At 41.4% G+C, this 22,160-nt stretch overlaps 1 protein-coding gene across 1 annotated transcript in view; it reads right to left on the bottom strand.

Moving 5' to 3' along the window:
* Positions 1 to 427: 427 nt before the first annotated feature.
* The window catches only part of nexmifb (neurite extension and migration factor b), a 57,669-nt gene continuing 35,936 nt past the window's right edge, over positions 428 to 22,160 (bottom strand). Inside the window, 13 exon segments of the mRNA XM_030145702.1 lie at positions 428 to 3,857; positions 3,859 to 4,189; positions 4,192 to 4,230; positions 4,233 to 4,398; positions 4,400 to 4,509; positions 4,512 to 4,638; positions 4,640 to 4,732; positions 4,734 to 4,919; positions 4,922 to 5,011; positions 5,013 to 5,164; positions 5,167 to 6,060; positions 6,063 to 7,016; positions 13,895 to 14,025. Of these exon segments, the coding sequence (XP_030001562.1) occupies positions 2,813 to 3,857; positions 3,859 to 4,189; positions 4,192 to 4,230; positions 4,233 to 4,398; positions 4,400 to 4,509; positions 4,512 to 4,638; positions 4,640 to 4,732; positions 4,734 to 4,919; positions 4,922 to 5,011; positions 5,013 to 5,164; positions 5,167 to 6,060; positions 6,063 to 7,016; positions 13,895 to 13,976 (4,269 nt within the window). The 5' untranslated portion in view covers positions 13,977 to 14,025 and the 3' untranslated portion in view covers positions 428 to 2,812.

Here is a 22,160-nt window from a genome sequence, read left to right as displayed (position 1 = left end):
TGTTACAAATTGGCACACAAAAAATATACAAGATTTTGTAGTGTCAAGAGTTCATTACGATTCCTTCTGGTAACAACTCTAGACAGTATATATAAAGCTCGGTAATCTTTTAATGAAAAGAGCAAAAGTAATTCCAATCAATGTCAAAGAATCATGAAGTGAATACATCAAACATAACATTATAATATACATTCATAAAGAGGGTTAGGTACCTAATCTATTTTGCATTTCTTTTTTTTCTTTTTTCTTTTTTTGTCAACTCTGGGAAAATTAAAAAGAAAAGGAAAAAATAAACAAACAAACAAACAAACAAAAAAAAAAACACAAAGCAATTGTCAGCTTTCTTAGCACCATTAACATGAGGCAGCTCAACAGTGGCACATTTTTAAAATCAAAAGAAGAAAACAAGAAGAAAAAACAACCATGAACTCAGAGAAGTACATTCAATTTGACAATAGGCAGAAATTAGAGAAGGCAGACTAAATGGGCATGGGCCCATGTGGAGCTTCCCATCAGCAGCTTGTCTTGGTCCTAACCCTGATACACTGGAGAAACAAAACAAAGGATCATGGCAGAGAGGAGAGAAAAAGAGACAGAGAATGATTGATTATGATTCTTGCAATATGCAAGCAATCAATTACTAGAACCTGTGCATCTGAATTAGCATACCCAGTGTGACAAGGTGTTTTAAAGTGTTAAAATCAAGGATGTTTGTCCACACATCTCCATATTTCATGTTACAAAACAGAGAGAAAATATAGGCCTATTGTTTATATGTTTGTGAAGGACAGCTTACACCTGTTTTCAATTGAAGGGACTCTATTACTCCTCCGATTCCTTTATTTTACAAAATAAAATAAAAAAAATTAGGCTTTTCAACATTTTGGAACATGATTGTGTAGTCCATATTAAGGTGGATTTCCCATGTGTCATTTAAGGGCAGTAATGCAGTAAATGAGCATGTAATTAAGATACAGGGCCTGGGAAATCACCGGATCAGAGACTAACATATTTAATTTGTATTTACTGGCAATAATGTTATCTGCCAAAATGTTAAACCATTGAAAAAGAGATTTAAAAAGAATCATTTAAAAAGTACTTCCAAAAAAAGAGGATCTGGATTCAGACATTATGTGAAAAATTAATATTAAAGGTGACCAAGTACACCAGTGGTGCAACTTATATGTTAACAAATAAATGACATGAAAATGTCAAGAGAAATTACTGTTTAAATGACCATTTCCGGTAAACCAGGATAAGATTTCCATGTGAAACTAATGCGAAAACATGCTTTCCTTCATTTACAAGATTACTGATTCCATTACTGAAAACTTCTTTCACATTCACATTATATCTACTGCAAAAATGTAATGTCCTAAGTCCATTCACAACCAATACGTGCATCAGACTCTATTAGTGATAAACTGCCTTGAATTTCCAGTACAAAACAGCATTCCATTGAGGCACAGCCCCAACAGACAAATAATTTTCCTTGCTTACCCTCAAACATCTGCACTACACTCTCCTTGGTCCAGAGAAAACTCGTTTGAACACCTCTTTTTCCCTCTTCTTCCTCTACAGTAGCCTTCAGAGCTGATCTCCCCTTTGCCTCTCTGTTGATGCTTGTCAGTGCAGGCGATGTTGAGGTAAATTGAATTTGGCAAACAAAGTGGGGAAACAAGGAGAATTCAGAGTCTTTCCGATTTGGTTTAGTGAGTGGTGGTGTACCACTGCCAGCTGTTGGTGCCTTTCATCAGAGAAGAGTGAAAAGTCCCAAATAAAGAATTCCTGTATAGTGGCAAGTCTCTGTAAGGAGTCTCCAACCCAAGCAGCCAATATTCCAGTGGATAGAAAAGAGGAACAGCCAATATTCACACATATATAAGAGGTCATTTACACAGCATTGTTACTTTTGGCACATTGATTTTAAGATTATAATTATCTTTTTTTTTCTTTTTTTTTTTTTGCAAATATTGCATGTCCCTGTACAACAACATTGACAAAAATACTCTGAGGGTGGAGCTTTTATGAATTTGCAAGGCGTAAAAATGTAAATTTAGATAACCAGTTCCTCTAAACTCCAGAAGAAAAACCAACCCTTGATAAAAAGAAAATTAGGAATCATTCCAACTTTGAGGGAAAAAGAAGACTATGTCTGATATGTCATCAATACAAAATGGTCCCATCTTGTGATTTCAAGATGTCTTGGGCTTAAATACGGCTCATTAACTGTAGGTTTCCCTCTTGAAATGAGCCAGGCAGTGTATGAAGGACAGCAACAACAGGACATCCATATTCTGCATACAAAAACAGATGAGGAGGGGTGCGTAGATGTCACTCAATGCATTTGTGTATATAGCTACATCTTTAGGGAAAAGGGGAATAAATACATAATTCAGGGGAGCTAGTTTTGCTGAGAAAATACAAAAACAAAGTTCCTCAAAAAGGCGACAGAACTGCTTTCAAGGCTTATTCTTTTTTTTTTTTTTTCAGACAAAATTAAAACAAAAACGACTATAAGAACAAACAAAGCAGAAACAACAAAAGCAAGAAAAATGCAGCCATGGTCGTTTCAAATCTCAATCAGCTTGACACAATCACTCAATAGGTAGTTTGCAAAGTACAAGAAGTTTTTCATGCAGATATTAATTTCCTCTTCAGGGGGGGCAAAGGAAGTGGGTGTAGTCAAGGGGAACGTAGTACTCATGCAGCTCTGGCATAGCGTCAGTGTAGGTATGCTTGGGAGGGAGGGGCTGAGCAGGTTATTGGGGAAAAGTGAGAAGGGGGTGCAACAGCAGCTGATAACAAAATATTACCTCAGTTTCTCAAAAGAGGTCATCAGTGCTATGTCCTTATTTGGGTCTCTCTCAGCTCGCTTCCCCTTCAGCGTCTCAATGCGAGGAAACTTTGCACTGGTCTTGTGGCGGTACAGCTTTTTGTGTGCAGGTCCAGGGTTAATAAAGTTGGGTTTGTCAAACATGTTACAGCCGAGAGCTAGCTGAGGGAATAAAGGATGGGAAGGGTTGAATTTGGCCTGGTTTTTCCCTCCTTTTCCCTCCTGCCTTCCGCCTCTTCCAGCCCCCGTTAGCACAGCTCCTTTTTTCTTCAGGTCAGCCTCTGTGCCAGCCAAGATTTTGAGGGTCTTAAGGTTTAGGCTGTTGGCCTCAGAGGGCATGCAGGCCTCAGACATAGGATTCCACAGTGGCTCAATTGAGGCCATCATGAACCTCTGGACCTCGGCCATGCCAGAAACAATGTTTGACAGAATATTGGAGGGCTCCTCAAATTCTCTCTGGTCGTCCCCTACCAGACTGTTGCTCTCTGACCACCCAGTACCAGACCAGTCCCCAGTGCTGCTGCCGTCAGTCAGGCCTGTGCCACAACTGCCAGCCTGATTCTTTGCTGCTTTACCCTCTAGCATGGCCTTTATCTTTTTGGTGGAACGTGAGTTCTGTTTGGGGGTCTTAACTTTTTCTGATTTGGGAGCTCTGGGGGCCCGGACTTTCTTTGGACTTTGTCCTGCAGTCTGTTTGTAATTGCCTTTCCGCTTTGACTTTATAGTTTTGGCACCGGCCAACATGTCACCAGTCTGTTCGTCAAATTCAGTAACACCCAGTTCCTTTTTGTCTAAGTTTAAGACATCTTGACTGTTAAAGTTGTGCAGTGGAAACTGGCTGTCTTCCACTGTGAATGCATTTGTTGTGTGTTCTTGTTGCTGCATAACTTCACAGTTCCACTTTACATCCCTGTTACACTCCAGATTCATGTCATTGACATCCTGGTATTCTCCAACATTCCCCGCAATCTTCATCTCACGCCCCACGACCTGGGGGGATAAGTTGGGGTCTCAGGGGGGGAAGCTCTGACAGTGATGAGTGTCTAAACTTGTCAGGGGTGAAGTTTGAGATATCCAGCAGGTCTGAGGACTCCCTGAGTGGAGTAAGGGCGTCCACACTCTGCTGAATCACCACTTTAGGACTGCAATGAGCTAAGAAGCTGTCTCGGCCCTCCTCCTCACCCTCTCTCTCACAAGACTTCAGGCTTAGGGAGCTGTAATTGCTAGAGGAGGCTGACAGAGAGCCCACTGAGTCATAGCTGATGAGCCTGCCATTGTCTGTGCACAGAGACCCTCTCTGGTATTGCACCTGGCCCTCCACACAAGCAGACTGACACACTTGCAGATCTGCCCAGGCTGCAACCCAGCCTCAGTCAGGTAGCTCTTCTCATAACCAGCCTGTCAGCCTCAGGGCTCAGCTGGGTGTAGTTAGACACTGGCATGTTGTCATTCAGTGGCACAGCAGCTGGGAAGTTGTTCGGTAAGATTGGAGTCTCAGGGGTCTCGGGCCCAAAACTCTGGCTATGACTAGGGCAGAGCTGGGGGTGCCACATCTGGGGGAAAGCTGGGGCAGTTCTGGGGAGACTGCTGGAGCTCTGATTCTGAGGGAGGAGAGAGGACGCAACTCTGTGCGAGCTGCAGAGAAGAAAACTGCTTCTCCTCCAGGGACAGCCCAGAGGATACTGCTGCCTTGAGGGCTGCTGAGGGAAATAAGAGATGGCTGCTCCAGCAGAGGAGTCTGTAGCATCTAACAGGGTCTGCAGATAGCCCCCTGGGATGACAGGGACACCCGCCTCTACCCTCCTCTGAGGAGGGAGCTTTGTCAGAAGAGCAGGTGGACGAAACAAAGGGGAATTTCTCCTCGGATGTGTGAGCGGTGGTGGTATGTGTCAGAGAAATGGGGTTTGACTGTAGTTGAGCTGCCTGCCTCTTCTAACCCAGCAGTAGGGTGCTCAATCTGTGCCACAACGGCACAGGCATCCGTTTCATTTGTCACGCTCCTCCCCTCCTCTCCTTCTGCTCTTTCATTTTCTTGCTCCTCAGCCTGCTTCGCTTTGAATTTCCTTATCCTGACTGTTTTTATTTCCTCCCAATCTCCTTCCCTCCCTCTCCTCCCTCTTCCTGGGAGCGGCTCTTGGCTGTGACTGTGTGTGTGATAGAGTTTGTGTCTAATGTGACTGGGAGGTCCTGGGGCTGCTATTATTCCCCCAACTGTGGGGGTGGCCTCCTCTTTAGTGACACCTCCCTGGCCCTGATCAGAGAGAGAGGAGCCCTGTGCTGTTACTGATTGCTCCACAGCATGAATCCTCTGAACCTTAAGCCTGTTGCAATCTTGTATTTCCTTTTGGGATGACTAGAATTAAAAGGACGATGATGGCGTCCGTTTAGATGAAAACCACGTTGTTGTTTATCTCTGGCAGCCAGCTTAAGCTGTTCCTGTCTCTCCCTTTGCCTCTCCTGCCAGAAATCCTTCAGAGGAGCCAGTGTCTTATATTTGGTTACTGTGTCTGCATTTAAGCTCACAGTTGCATCCACAGGGTCCAGCTTTCCCAATTTTACTGACATGAGCCTCTCTCCCTTAAACCTGTTGATGATAATGTACTTGATGACCACAGGTGGCTCTTTACGACAGGATTTCCGTCGCTTTTTGGGGCACCAGTCTACATCCTCTTCCTCTTTCTGTCCAGCTGGAGCTTTCTCCTTTTTCTCTGCATTTTTCTCACTCTCAAGTGAGTCAACATCATATAAGTAATCATCACTGTACCTAACCTTTCTCTTGGAGCGCAAGCCATAATTAAGAGGGTTGGAAGGGCTGAGGAAACCCTTTGAGTGACCCTTCTTAAATTTGCCTTCCTGCAGTGTGTCTGAGGAGGAGCCAGTACAGGAGCTATCATCGCTGAATTCCCCTGACTCCTCAGTAGAATTGAAGTCCATTAGGTAGTTGACTTTGGGAGTTGACATGGGTGACCCTTGCGAGCCATCAAGAGGGCTCCTGCCACTACAGTCCCCAGCCTTTCCCTCTTGCCCTGTCTCTAGAATGAGCTCATCAGTTTTGGGCTGAAGCTCCTCAGTACTTCTTCTGAGCACTCCCCCTCCTTCCTCCTTCTTGGCACAGTTGGCCAGGACACTTGGGAAAAAGTTGAACTGGGTCTCCTCTTGGAGCACATTTGTTTTTTCCCTCATGTTGTCCTGGAAAGACTCATAACGAATCTTTAGTGAACAACGTCACTGCTTAAAGTAGAGTCATCGTCTTCATCATCAAACAGATTGTCAACGTCTTCCTCAGAGAAGAGGTTGACTGACAGTTCATTTTTAGAGCAAAGGTCCAACAATTCCATTTTACTCTCACTGATAAAAGACTCAAAGTAGCCCCAGTCCTGGCCTGCATTAGCCAGGAGAACTTCCTCTCCGCTCACCTTATCTAATAACAGTCCCTCGTACAAGTTCTTAGCTGTTGCATCATCTTCTGGGTCATCACAGTCCTCTGTTGTTTTGTTTCCATCCACTCTCTTGCCCTCACCTGGGGCTTTAGGCAGAGGAAAGCTAAGTAGCTGGTCAGAGAGGAGCTGTTCTCCATAGTGACTCACTGCCTCCCCCGCATGGCTCAGGCACTGGATGCTGATGTTGTTGATATCAGAGAAGTCCTCTCGGCTTACATCCCCTATCCTTACACTTAGCCCAGTCTCTGTGTCAGGATTTGTAGTGTGGTCATGGGTGGGTTCTGGAATGGAACTAGGGTCAGAAGCATCACGGGTCTCGATGAAACAGCCGAGGCAGGTGCGGGTAGGCTGCAGAAGACACTCTTCTGTGAGAGCAGACACAGTTGCAGGCTCCATCATTGTAGTCGACAGAGGGAGAGCAACAGGTAGTGGAAGGGGGGTCTTCTGGGGGTCCCCTGTTGAACCCCAGGAGCTTATAGCAGAAGCAGGAAGTGTAGTAGGAGTGCGTTGAAGGTGGGGGACTACAGGTGGGGCCTCTTGAGATGGAGGACAGGAAGGTGCTGTCAGGCCAAGGGACGAGTCAGTGCCGAGGGGCAGGGGTAGGGTTGGTGATGCAGGAGACCCCTGGTGCGTTTGGCAGGCCCGTTGTGAAGTCTGTGTGGCAGGTGGAGATGAGGATGGAGAGAGAGCAGCATCAACGAGTCCACACAGACTCAGATCACCACTCTGCTCACATACCCCTGCAGGAAAAAAAAGATAAGTTTTAGCATTTTCAACAGTTTCAATTGTATGCCAAAAGTTAAATTGCATTGTTTTTGTAGCACTGACATTTCTTCTATGCTGCTTAAATACAATTACTGTCAATTAACCCCCTAAAGCTCAAAATGTCATTTTCTGATGCCAGCCTTAAACATTAATAATTCAGTTTTAGTTCCAGTACGAGGTATTAGCAATGTCAAGTTGGGTAGTGACAGTTTTAGCCATTACGCATGATGTGCAATGAAAAGTCTAGACGAGGCAAGAACTGTAAAAAAAAAAAAAAAAAAAATACTCTGAACACAAAAATGTGAATCAAATGCAATCACCTGACAAATCACAGTAGACAACATGTTGGTGTAAATTAATAAAGAGCTATTGGATGTGCATTTAGCAACTGTTGAATTTTACAGAATAAGAGGACATGGGAGGACTTGTCAGAACCTGAAATTCTCTGTGCAGTAGATTCTGATGAAAAAAGGAGTGTCTTCTACAATTATGCAATATTTTTCTCGGAGCTTTATTTTATACACAATAACAGTACTAATGTAGTGCAAATCAATCAATCCATCAATCAATCCATCAATCAATCAATCAATCAGTCAAAGTTTATTTATATAGCCCTTTACACAACAAAAAAAGACCGAAGTGCTTTACATCTAAATCATGATAATTATAAGATAGCAACAGTTTAATCCAAATACTATTAATATGCATAAAACAATAAGGACACAACACACAGTGGTAAAAAAAAAAAAAAAAAGACCACAGATTTAAACCTAATGTTTCTTGGTGCTAAGGGTTAAAAGCCAATCTAAACAGGTGTGTCTTTAACCTGGATTTTGAAACAGGGACAGGTACGTGAAGACACGCAAGTCAAGAGGCAGCAAGTTCTACAGTTTTGAGCGCCAACAGCAAATGCACGATCACCCCACTGCTTATATCGGGCATTCAGAACCATCTGAGAGGACAATTGGAGGGCTCTGCTGGGATGGTGAACTGATAAAATCTCAGGTAAATAGGGAGGAACAAATGATGTACCAAAAATAATATTGGATATAAAAAAAATATGCATCAACAAAGCAGCAAATGAATGCAGTCATCCTGCTTTAAATCTCCCATCTTTTAGTGTTTTGTCCGTATAAATACACACCATGCTTTGCTCTTAAGGAACAAAATACCACAAAATTACAGAGCTTGGTAACAACAATAGCTGAAATGATAACATCAAAAGTAGGTTTTGGTGATTTTTCTACAGGTCAATTGCAACAATGTCTTAATCAGTTGAAGACATCTATCTGATAAATAACAATCAAAACCAACAGAAGCAGGCTTGTAGCAGCAGGCAGATAGCTTTGTTTGCTCTGCATAATTAGATGACAGCAGCAGAGGCAGGTACGTACACATGGGACACGACAGGCCCATATGTTGGAGACAGTATAACCAATATTATCTACACCTGCCTTCCTCTACAATTTCAAGCTGCTGCCTCACATAGTACATACCAGAAAAAAAATGTAAAACTGAGAAACATAACACAGCAATTAATGTGTTTGCAGAGGTTAACTAGCACTGCTCCCCATTTTAGAATGGATGCACCTAATCATTATTGGGGTAGTGATAAATGCTTGAGGAGAAGACTGTTAAACGGAAAGTATTCAACATGGCCATGATGGTAGCAAGTAAATCTTTGAATATGGATATGATTCGAGAGTGATTTAACAAGGTAATGAAATTTCTGAGAGCAGGTCTCTCTGGGTCTGCGGCCTGTAGACACATTGGAGCAACCAGAACGCCTACTAGAGGCATACAACTGTGCTACTGTCATCCTTAATGAAGAAATCCTCAAGAGAAATATATATCTTTTTTCTTCCCCTCAGTCAGTAAACTGTTATAGCAGCAACTTGTCAGAGGCTGCAGAAGCATCACAGCGAGGCGTTTGCCATCAGTTGCCTTCAATCTGTGAGCCAAAATGACCTCAGAGCAAAACCACGTTACTGACACATGTCCTCTGTGGAGAATCAGGACAGGCATCCTGGTCTCTACATTTAAGAGATAATTTCTGTTTTTGACTAATGTTCCTTTGTATGGTTGTTTTTGTGAAGCAGGGTACAATAAAATCTCTTCAAAACATGGACACAATTCATTTGGATTTATTTCTGCAGGTAAACAGTTCCACAACCTAACAACCATGAGTGGTGGAAAGTCATTTTCCAACACTCGTGAAGATAAATATAAATAAATTAGTACTTATCTTTTTCATTAGGTCTACAAAAACGCAAAGCCACAGAAAGAGGGAAATTATAAAAAGGGAGAAATTAACTTCCTTTGTCCCCCAGTGCTTGCATGAAACCTAAGCTGCCACCTAATATCGCCAAAAGATTGTTCAAAATTGCTGTGAAACATTAAACTCATATTGAGAAATGTGTTTCCTCAGGGTTTGTAATGGATTAACAATCTATCCTATCCGATGGTGTGTGAGCATGTGAATTTATGGTGTGTTTGTGTCTGTGTTGTGTCTGTGCACATGAGCATGTGTGTGTTAGGGACTTTGTGTGCATGCATGGTTGCATGTCTGTGTGCGTGGATGAGAGAGAGTGATAGAGTGTGAGTATTGGCTTGGGGGTATAGTGTTATCGAGAGGCCATCTGTCTCCAGCTGGACCATTAGCTCTTCAGCTGTTCAGAATGTGCCACAGATCAGTCAGTCAGACAGGTACACACTCACACACACACACACAGACACACACAGGGTCTTACAGCGATGACAAATCGAATTTGACATTAGAGGTCAAAGGGGGGTCGGCGGCCTCATATACACTGATACAGTACAACATAATGTTACTGCTGTATCTGAGCTGCCGAATGTAAACAGCATAAACATCCAAAATACTTTCAGCTGCCAGAATTCAATATCTGGCTTGTAGAAATAACAGCTCACATCCTAATAAACCACAAGATGTGTACTTCTGAGATCACTGTAACACTGTTGTAGTTTTGTAATTGTATTAGCAGGAAAAGAGCCCTTCGAATAGAAACTGAGGTTGGATGTGACACAGCTCCGACAAGCTGGCATGCACATTCACCACTGAGCATATGGAGGGACCCTGGCTGCTGGCAGGTGGTGGTGATCTTCTGATCCCCAGCCCTGCCAAGCCCAGCCATGCTAGACAGTCCGACCACCGCCAAACTAGACCAGACCAGACCAGACCAGTTAGCATTCAGAGCTCTCTGAGCCCCGTGTACGTATGAAATTCAGCGCTTCATCCACCTGAGGTAAGCCTGAGCCGCCCTGTGCCAGGCTGCACTGCAGGGAGACGAGCTCACACCGAGGGACATGGTCACAGACATGAGGGGAGACACAAGTTGGCGTCTGCAGCCGCATCTATTAGTGTGTCAGATGCCACACATGCACATGCACCCAGACATGCATGTAAACAACCTTGTTTATACACAGTCCAAAATATGTAGAAAGAGTTAAAGATCTGATGCTGATATTAAAAATAATACAATTCATACACTTATTCTAAAAGGCCAAAGGGGTAAAAATGGGCTCAAATATCATAATATGAAGAACAATGCAAATGAAAACAGCTGACATGGTCTTTTCCTCCTTTAATGGCTCTTTGAAATAATTCCCCTTTCCCATCCCCCTTGCCATTGCTTCTTCCTCCCTTTTTTGCTCACTTATCGCCTTTCCTTCCGACTGCCCTGCTCCTTATCCCTGTTATATAGAGGCTTTAACATCCATAAAATGCCGAGCTGGCTGCTCTGTAGCTCAGCCACCCGGGGCGTTCACTCTTCCAGCTGGTAGGCCAGCCACAGAGAGCGCTTGCTACCTATTGCTCCATCTTCACTATATGACATTTTGTGAATGGTGGGGGGAAATCAATCCAGCCAGTACAGGATGTTCATATAAGTGGTGAGTACTGCAGCATGATTCACAGCCATCCTCCTTAGAGAGCTGCCCTATTCCTGCTCAATGGAGCTGCTTTCACCCTTCATTCTACAGCTCTTTTCCTTCAATTCTCTATCCGTATTATTCTTATCCTCCTTTTCTCTCTCTCTCCCTCTGATTCTCACAGTGGGATCGGTCAGTACCTACTGAGCCTGACCAGAGTTAAAGTAAGATAACCTCATCTAAGGATCAGTAGTGCTCAGCAGAGATAAACTATAGGGGGCAGTAGGAAGGGCATAAGGCGTCTTGTAAACCTTGTGTCAGGTCAAAGAGAGGTACTGCACTGTAAGGCACTCTGCTGAATAAGTTTAATGACAAACTCTTATATCATACATCTGCCTTAATGATATAGTTTATGTTCTTGAGAATTCATCAAGGTAAAGTTACAAACACATAATAATAAATCATATATAATGCAAAAGCCAGATGGTAATAATTGTACATGTGTGTAGGAGAATTAAAAGCTGCCCTTTCTTCTCATTTGCACAATTTTATTAAAAAAGATGTCAGATTTCTGAGTGGTTGAAGCATCAAAAGAGAGGATTAACAATAGCTTTAAAAGCTTTATTTAATGTTTCTTTTCCACTTTTCACTTAAAAAAGACAGTGTGTTTCACGTCTCCCTGTATCTTGTCAAAGAGCTTAAAACTGAAGATAAAAAGCTAATTTGAAAAAAATAAAATAAAAAAGTTCCGCACTTCGGAGAAATTCTACTTTACAAGCTGCTGAAGTGAGAACAACTATTTTCATTAAGGTTCCATTAACATTTTCTATATATTTACCTATTTACCTCTACCAAGGATCATTCTCACTTTGTTTGTCCTTGTAAACCAAAACTAGTGTTTCAGGAAGCTTGGTGAAAGGGTGGGGCATGGGCCGAGGATGAAACCCTAAGATTTCGAAGCAGATTCATAAAAAGATGTCGAGGCCGGGACTGTTTTTCACATTCTTTCACATTGAAGGCTAAATTACAGTTTAGAATTGTAGCAGTAAATTGTCAAGCTTATACAGTATACATCTATGTAAACTGGACACAAGAAGAGTAACTTTACAATAACTAGAAATATGAAGTTACAGAAATCCTTCTAACCCATGAGTCCACAACACTCACAATAATAGTGGTGAGTGATACCGTGGGATCATTCATCCCAGTGATTTCTGCTGAATGATAAAACGACAGAATACATCTGTCACATTCAACTTGCCACATTAACACTGCATGTCGCTCAATATAACTTTTGTTTTTCTTACTCTTATTAATCTATATCATAATACCGGAAGGTCTCAGAGCGACTGTGTGTGTGTGTGTATCTGTACAGTTCTGAGAAATTGAGACGTTTTTAACGGGGCAATTTGGTACCTACACCTGAGGAATAGTCCCATCTCCACATTAAATATCTCGGCAAGTTAATAGGACCAATATTTTAGGTGATATTAGCCATTTTGGAATACAATTGCCTTACAGTCACGTTGCTCGGTCAACGTGCACAGTACCACGCTGCATGAGGCAAAATGAAGTTAAAAACAGGAACGATACATTTACTAACTTCAGTCCATGATGGTTGATCAGAAATGCCGTGCCACGCTGCAGACGGGAAGTGAAGTTAAAAACAGAAATGACGCATTTACTAATTTTGGTCCCTATATATCGGTATGACTATGACCCGTGGTTCTCCATGCACTGGTAATATGAATAATACTAATAAGAAAACTGCGGGGCCACACAGCTATGATGCCGAGGCGTTAACTTGAGGGCAGAAAAAAGTATCAGTTTTCCAACCCTGCTGTGGATTATATTGGATTTTCCTGGATGATTTGTTGTGGACCTTTAGGGACAAATTGCAGCACTTTGTGTTGAAATAATTTGTGTTACAAGTTTAATATTATAATAGGAAGACTGGAATCATAACCTCCTTTTTCAGTGTGATCTTTGTGGATAAAAGGTATGTATTGACTTAAACCAGTGGTTTCCAACCTTTTTAGTTTCGTGACCCCATTTTAACATCAAAAATTTCGTGCAACCCCAGACATTCAATACGGAGACATTTTTTTACTAAAATTAATTGTTTTGATCATGTAATAGTTTTCTAAGCTATGTTTCAAATAAAGATTAATTTTTAGAGGACATTTAGTCTATATAATGTATATTATTATGGACGGAGGCAGAAAAGCCAGGTGTAGATTCCTGCACAAAGGGAGAATTTTATTTTCCTTGGTCAGGATATGTACAGTCAGTCCAGCTTGGATTTACAAGGCTGACAATTAATACTGAACAAACAAGAACTCAAACTATGAATTATGAAAGAGCTACAGTATCTGAAACTGACCACAATGAACATTTGACAGATGAACAGTACCACAGTGCTTCAGTTTCAGACTCACAGTTAGTCTTTTATGGATTGGGATTGGCTCTGTCAACTCCCCATATATTTTTATTAGTAAGTTGTTGTTTTTTTTTGTCATCAGTTACTAGAAATTTCAGGTGACCCCATTTGAATTCCAGGTGACCCGACATGGGATTCTGACTCCAAGGTTGAAAAACCCTGACTTAAACTTTCTATCATAAAACAGGTGATCAATATCATTTTGGGGCTCAGACTTGGAGTGCAGGATGATCATATTGTTATCATTATAGGTCTACTTCTACGGTGTGGCCCTTTCTTGCCACAATTAGAGTCAATTACACATTACCAACATAAGGAGGAAAATAAAGACCATAATTTATGCTGCGTTTAAAAATATTTAACAAGAAGAGCATTACTACTAGTCTTGGTCTGCACACTCTGATTGCACTTCTAGTTTAGTGCAGTTCTTTCCTTCTAAGAGGGCAACATCTATTTTTGTCAAAATGCTTTGTTGTATTAACAAGCAATAAATACAAAAATCAGTAAGCCAAGAGCCTTTACCTGTATTCTCCACTGCATTTGCATTCTCTGGTTCTGAAGTCTTCACGATCAATGTGAGACTGCTGTCTGTTAACACATCCATCAATACGGCTCAACGTTGCACCTCCTACGCATCATTTTGACTGTCCCACCTGTTGAAAGACAGAGCCAGAGAGAAAGTGAAGTTAGTACGAATCAAGAGACTTGTCAAAGGGCGGCTGCCATGTGTCTAATGCCAGTGTTACACATCACGTACCTACACTAGGCACAGATAAACAAAAGTGGCAGTAATTGAAGAGATGCTTAAAATATGAGGAAGACATGAAAGAGACCCCTGGGCACCAAACAATCATTCATTTCTTCTCAGTATCACAGGTTTGTGTCTAATTTAAACTTTGCCAACCAAGAAAGTACACAAAGCATCACAGCTGAGATCACTATGGCAACTGTATGGCATACTGTCCTATTTTAAGCTTCATTACACATTTATAGCAGAGTTGTTAACCTATGCGAACCTTACATAGGTGGCTTTGAGCATATTTGTTTATTGTAATTAGCAGACTCCCTCCCTTCTGTGTGCTTTGGCAGCAAGAAAGTCAACCCAGCTCAAAGAGAAGAGCTTAAGGATACGTGACTGTGGCAGTGACAGCAAACTGTGAACACTGACAATAGTTTTTACTGGCATGAGGGATAATGAAAGTGGTGTGGGGATGATTGAGTGGGTGCCTATGTGTCGGAGGATGTAGTGCACTTTGTTTCATGGTGTAAAATGATACAACATGCTAAGGTAGAGACAGACAAGTTTTACAGCCCAGATAATTGCCTTTAAATTGGGTAGGATGGCTCAGAAAAATAAATAGCATATTAATCTAGAGTTGGTTGTAAATATGAAAAAAAAAATGACACAGATACGAGAAGGCTGGGCCAGTAAACGATGAACATTTGATGTTTTGGCCCCATGGCTGTTTACATTGTTTTCACTCCATCTCTTTTCCTTTTTTTCAGTCCTTCTCAGGAGGAGCAGTGCTGCAGGATGACAAATGAGCCAGGGGACAGGATCTAATAACATGATCTCCTTGTGGTGTGAAAAGGGTGGCTGGGAGATTAAGACAGACGGCAGACAATAAGACAAAGGTAGTGTGCGGCTGACTGCAAACAACAGCCGTCTCTTTCATCCTATTTCTTCTAAATGTCATTAGCTGTTCAGTGACCTGAGCAGGAGAGCTACCTGAAGGGAACCCCTGCCTCAGTTTACAGTTGCAGACACACTGACTCAATGGGTAATTACCTTATGAGCCATCACATCTGCTCATGTGTGCAGCAGGTACAAGGACCCTGTAGTTAGAACCTGATTTCGCTTCATAGGGAAGCAGTGCTACTCATTGCATTGCATTTACAGGGGAAGGTTTTGAGGTCATCTTCTATCAATTTGTCACACTAAGAAATTGAAATTCTACATCGAGCAATAATCACAGTCCTTTCAACAAAGCATGAATTGAAATCGAAATCCCCTCCTGAACCAAGTGACCCAGATGAGCTAAGCACGGCCTTATCAATGCAACATTCCAGAGGACTCATAAAAAGTCACCGCAGCACCCTATTAAAAATAGGCTGGTGCCACTGAGCAGTGTGTCTCCAGAGTGGCAGTGACACTCTACACAGCTGGGATGCTGGTCAGGCTACAGAGGTCCTGCCAGTGCTGAGAGCCCAGAGCTGAGTGAGTGTGTGTGTGTGTGCATGTTTATGCCCAACTGCATGTGTGAGAGACAAAGCCCCAAGGCTGAGGATCCACAGCATCAGCATCCACTGGCAGAAGCTGTACATACAAACACATGAGAGAGATGGAGGGAATGAAAACTGGGCATTTCACAACACTCTTAACACCCCTCCTGCCAGCCAGCTCCGATACCTCAAATGTGTTTATTTTCCACATTATTCATGACTCTCCTGTATGCTCCCCCGTCTCCCCACGACTCTCCCTCCTTTTACCATCTCCACCACTCTGTCAAGACCTGACGAGAGGCCATTTCAATAATGAAGATGGACTAACTGCAATAGAGAGTGCACATAAATTGGAGCTACAGCCAACAAGCATGTCCAATTTACCAAGCGGTTAAGCCTGATGTCTGGGTGCAGCTTTAAGAGAGCGCCGTGGCTGCCGTCAACAGGTTTGTGCCGACCTGATTCATCCATCCACATCATTAATACTTCACAGAGGGCACTACCATTTTACTCTGCTGCAGGAAACCACTCTTTAAACGCTACACATTAGGGCACGTAATCACTGTGCACTCATTTCTTGAGCCTTCGGCAGGTGTAGGAAAATGACTGGTACTTCTGACCCCTCCATTGTTCTTGCGAGTGCGCCAGGGTTTGTTGCACGATGAGAAACAGAAATAGAGACAAAGAGCAAAGAGAGGGAAAAGCCAAACAGAATGATTAGGATTTGATTTATCCTTTTAAACCCTCCTCCACCTCCTCCACACACCATGTGTTAATGTGCAAGCTGGATAACAAGATAAGAACATGTTTACTCGCTCTATATGGAACTTATCAGCACCACAATCTAATTCCTGCAAGCCTCTTCCTAGGTCCCTGTTTCACTGCAATTCTCTGCGATTCGATTGCATTTCTCGCCAATGAAGCAGCACCAAGAGGGATGGCTGGAGTGGGATCATGTATAATTGCTGAAAATACGAAGCAAGGTCCCACAGCAGTAGTATATGTACTTACAAAGGGTCCATTGTGCCAACAGAGAGAGAGAGAGTCAGGGGCCAAGGAATAGATCCCCAACAGAGGAGCTCTCAAAGAGGGCATAGCGCCACAGGGAACACTGATCCAAACAGACAGCGCTGAAATGGCGACTCCTCTTTTCAGCACAGGTATACAGTTTCAGAACAGGTTCACTGGCTGGCTGCAGACGGGCTGGGTAACCTGCCTCACACGCAACTCATGGTAATACTCTCGAGCTTGTGAGCTTGCAGCACTGCTCAGTCGAAATGCAGAAAGACACATATCCAATACGGATGCTCAAAAATATATGGAATACATTCAGAAAAGAACATATTGTACATTTTGCAGGCATAGCAGGTAGGACAAATGTATCATACAGTCCTTGCCAGAATTTCTTCATCTAACATGAAAAACTAAGAGCTACAAGGGCATAGTTGTGAGGAACTAGGGCCGGTTTTGTGACGTCATTTTACCTGTCTTCATACTTTCTACATTTAGGATTTAACCTCTAAGTTTAACTATGGTAAAGAGGAAAGAATATCAGCAAAGCACAGCATTTTATGAAATATGAATCCTTACATGCCACACAACCATGCAACCTGTGTAAGTCACACAACTAGGCCTGAAAAATACCACATCATGTGTTTCTCTACTGGCTGTATATCTGACTGAATTTTGATTCAATAGGTACCAAACCCACTCAGTTTATGATTTAATCAGACAGGGAAATTTCACTTTAAACACTATTTTTGTTTGAATGTGAAAGTTTTTTATGATCAACAAGTGCTATTAATTTGCTTTCATAGATGTAGTGATTTATGGGCGATGCTTAAGTTTTACTCCTTCACAGAAAAAAAAAAAAAAAATTAAAAATCCATCTGTGCCCCTTTTTAAACCCAGACTTCTAGTTTTTCTGCTGTCATGAAACAGTAAATGAAAGGATGTAGTAAACTGATAGGTGTCCTGTAGAGGTCTCCTCATAGTCCTGCTCTTCTATGCGCAGTATGTTTCTGTTCCTGCAGGTTGCACAAGAAGCAATGACTCCCCCCCCGCCCTTCTGTTTCTCTCTCACAAACATGAGCATTGTTCTGTTGAAGGTCAACAGGCTTCCTCACAACTGATATGTCAGAGCTCTCTTGCGTTGAGGGCCCTGACACACCGTGCCCACCTCAAAGAAGCAGCATAGTAAAGGGCCAGCAGATCAAACACTTTATGACCTCTTGTAGTTCCACAACTTTTGATAAATATTCAGTATCTGACCACATTGTAAAGCCAACAACTTGCTGACTGACAGCTTGTATCTGCACAAGTCTAAACAACATTTCAATCTCCCAGGTTCAGAGTTCACAGATAGGGCTGAATGATACAGCTGAAATCAATAACAATATTTATTTTGAAATCAGTATAACATAGACAATAAGACAAGTACTGAGCACTATTTCAGTGATAAAAAGCAGACAAAATCAACCACATGAAAATAACATGTTCTTAATTTAACCATGAACTAGATCAGGATAGTCTAAAGTTTAGGCTAGAACTAAAATGAGGAATAGAGTTACTGAGTAACAATGGTAGCCATTGTTTAAAGGCAAAGTATGTAACATTTCAAGCTGGGAAACAGAAAATAGAATGTTTTTTCCTAATTCTGTCACAGCAATTGTATTGCAGGAATGATTTAGACATAATTCGCTGTGTGTGTCACTGGCAGGTCTGTTGGAAGTGACAGGTTGAAAGGAGAAATGTGTGTGTGTGTGTGTGTGTGTGTGTGTGTGTGTGTGTGTGTGTGTGTCTGTGTGTGTGTGTGAGCTTTGCCCAGAGTTTTGTCTCTCAGACAGAACTGTACAGTAAGAGCACAAAAAGGACAGAGCTGTATAATTGGAGTAGCTTTGTCTTTATATTGTTCTGCCCACACATGCTGTACAATGCTGCTGCTGGTTGGAGGTCAACACCTAGAAACATCCCAAACACAGCCAAACAAAAGGAAAATAGAAAATACAGGCAGGGAGTAGGGTCTGTATATGTTAATATACCATGATACACTGACAGAGGGTCAGAAGTGATGATTCAGAGAGATTATAACTGTAAGAATCCACAGTATAGCGTTTTTGTTTGTTTTTTTAGAAATATGTTACATACTATTGGCTTTGAGCCAAACAGCCAAGCCTTCCCAGACGATGTCAAATGTGTGCAATTGATGGTTTTCTCTGCCTTATACATGATATAAACCGAATATCTAGGGTTTCTAGTTGGATAAAAAATAGCATACATACTGGACTTCAGGAAAGTTGCATTACATGCACTGTTCTGATTTTATACATTTTATACACCGATACATGATTAGTTCACAAAATAATCAGTGCATTAACTCATCCTAAAAATTCTCATAAGTGGCAGGCTTTGTGTGTTCTTAAGGGCTGCAACTAAGAACATACTTCACTTTAAAGGTGAACAGTGATATTTTCAATGCAAAACAAATTTAGAAAAAAGTGTCAGATGTTTAATGATGGCTGAGCTGCATCTGTGTTATGTTACTGATTACTTAGTATGTGCCATGGCAGATCTACAGAATATATTGTAGGTGTTTTCATTGTAACCACCTCTTTATACTGTTCTTCAGATGAATCTGCCATGAACATGGTGTTTGAGTTAATATCTGCGCTGCAGCTGAAGACAAATCTCAATGATTTTGTCTCTGACACAGGCTGGGAGGAAAAATCGCTTTCTTATCTGTACATCTTAATTCAATGCTGCTTCTACTTGTGCTTCTTCCACTACACACATTCTCTGTCAGCTGTTTGGTGCTGTATTTGATCAAACATCCTCACCTAAAATCCCTGACATGGCCACGGTGATGGCAGAGATATGGTATCCGCTTGAGATAATCATTGTCAATCACAGGCTGCTTAAGAGCCCAGGAAGCATCTGATAGGTAGAGATTCACTCAGAATCAGGATTATAGAGCTGGATTTTTATCCGAACAGCTCAACCTGCAGAGTTTGGGCTGGACAATTGTTACCTCAAAGACCTCAGCAGGCCTTCGAACGGTAAGCCCCTGAATGGGAGTTAGAAGGGCACTAAATTTTGTTCATAATTTGGATTCTGATCAACCTTATTAAAGCCAAGGGGAAACTCAAGTCCTTCAGATCAAAATAGAGGAGACAGAAAAGATTAAATGTAAGTGGGGTAACTCGACCACTGCACCTGCTTCTTTGTTAGGCCAAAATGTAGAGAAAACAGTGAAGAATTGTCCATGATTGTAGCACCACTATATACACTTATATTTTCAATCTGATATTTAATGTTTGCTTTCACCCTTATTGACCAAGACCAGCATCTACAGCAAAAAACATCTATTATTGTAAAATATTCAGTCACTTTGAAATCACTAATCCTATCCATATGCTTTAAAAAAGTCAAGCAGATTTCCCATGGTACTATGTATGTATCTGATTTTGTGAAGACTACTTGCACTATTTGAATCTTTGTTGCAGACTTGTATTTTGTATTGCATTGTATTGTACACTGAAATAAGCCGCTTTTGCTTGAATGTCAACTGTTATGATATAATAGTTTATCTACTGGAAAATAAAACTCATAAGAATGGTTGGAAGTACAGCTTTCTCATTTGTTTTTCTTTTTATACTTGTGCATTTATTCATTCTCAGACAAACCACACCAGACGGACACTTAAAGTTCACCCTATAGAATTAATTGCAACACTTGAAGCTTAGTGAGTAGAATAGGTTGTAAAACCAATACAGGTGAGGCAGATATCCCCAAAAACTGCTTTCTGTATTTAAAGGTTAAGGATTTTTGCACTTCAGGAGTCCAATTTCTCTCTCAGTGCCCAAATATCATTGCATTATACTGTAACTTCATCGTGCGATATCTAAATTTTCATTTCCAAAAATTCTCTTGAGCAAGTTTCTTTACAAAAATCATCAAAATTCAAAATTCTATAGAACAAAACTATCTCCATGACAACTGAGCTACTCCATCCATTCAGGAAGGACACTGAATGTGGAAACAAGTTAGACCTTGTGCTGAGACTTTCTTTTTTTTTTTTAATCAAACTGCTGTTTCTAAGGACAAGAAGAAACCTTCAAGCTACAGCTCATATGGCACTGAGAGCAGTGCCTCTAAGTATTGTGTATGAGGCTCGTTTTAGATTGTGAGGAAACAGAAATCCAGCACTGGTTGCTTTGAGGCTTTTAGTGAGACACAAACTGAAATGCTTTGTACTATAGGAACTGTATGTTCGAAATGATAGAGGGCGGATGCTTTGCTAATAACTTTCACTTGCATGTTGTGCATGACTGTTAGTCCTGGAACCACAAGATAAAGACTAAATAGAAAAGATCAAATGTAAGAAAGACAGCAGAAACCATCCGACTGAGAGCAGCAGTGTTCCCAAACAATAAATTGTCTTTTAAATTGTTTTAAAGATAACATGCTTTGCTACAACGTTATATTTGATTACAATGAGTTGACATGAAGAATAACTATGAAGTATAACAAATGCAAAACATTATCCAACTTATTTATTTTCACTTTTTTCCCGAGGCTGTCATGTGTTTAAATTACAAATTACAGTTTGGTGCTTGTTGGATTAATGCACCTTGAACACAAATACATTAGCATTAACACCTTGCATTATATTGCAAGTTGCTTATTTCCACAAGGCAATGTTTATGACGTAACTATTTAATTTTTCTGCAGCAGTTCATCCCTGAGGTCTGTTTGACATGATTTCATGTCATTGTGTCAACTGCTGTAATGTTGCTGTAAATCCACAAGCACTTTATGTTAACCTCTACTAAAAAAAAAAACATCCTCATTTTTATTGCCTTTGAGAAGTCATTAAAATTTGGACATATTGTGCATTAAGGCGCACCATTTGATAAATGATATCATTTACTTTGGAAACAAGTAAGTGCTATATATGACTTACAATTGATATTGGCTGCATTTATGTCACTGCTTATATTAGAAGAAGCAAAGAATACATTAATGGAAAGTCAAGAGCAAGGAGAAAGACAGTAGATCATAATGCACTACTGTACACTTACTGAGACTGCTGCTGTATGTTTTCAGAGACTCCCTCATTCATACATGTGTAGATGACTGGACAAAACAAGACTCCTGTCTAGAACAAAAAGGTGATGGAATCTAAAATGGAGATCAGCCTGTGTTGGTGAATGGCAGAGGGACGAATGGCAATAAGGCAGGCAGTAGGCGAGGTGTTAAAAGTTGATTAGGTTGTTAAAGGTCACATAGTCAGTCCTCATCAGCTGTCCCAATGGAGCACAAGACGCTGCTCCGGGCCTCAGCACTGCTGCTAATGAGACAGAAGTGATGGCATCCTTGGTAACATATGGATATATCCTGCTACCATGTACAGCATTCTTTTTATTGCACATGAGCATGCACATTATAATCTAGCTAATGTGATGACATTAACAAAAAAAATACAATTCAACTGTAGCCTGAGGTTGCTGTAAAAAGCAATACACAAAGAAAGCACAGTACAAGAAGCTAGGCACCATGTACGACT

Source organism: Sphaeramia orbicularis, chromosome 10, assembly GCF_902148855.1.
Source record: "Sphaeramia orbicularis chromosome 10, fSphaOr1.1, whole genome shotgun sequence".
Taxonomy (NCBI): Eukaryota; Metazoa; Chordata; class Actinopteri; order Kurtiformes; family Apogonidae; genus Sphaeramia; species Sphaeramia orbicularis.
The sequence above is the reverse complement of the archived record's forward strand: the minus strand, read 5'-3'. Positions and strand labels throughout refer to the sequence as shown.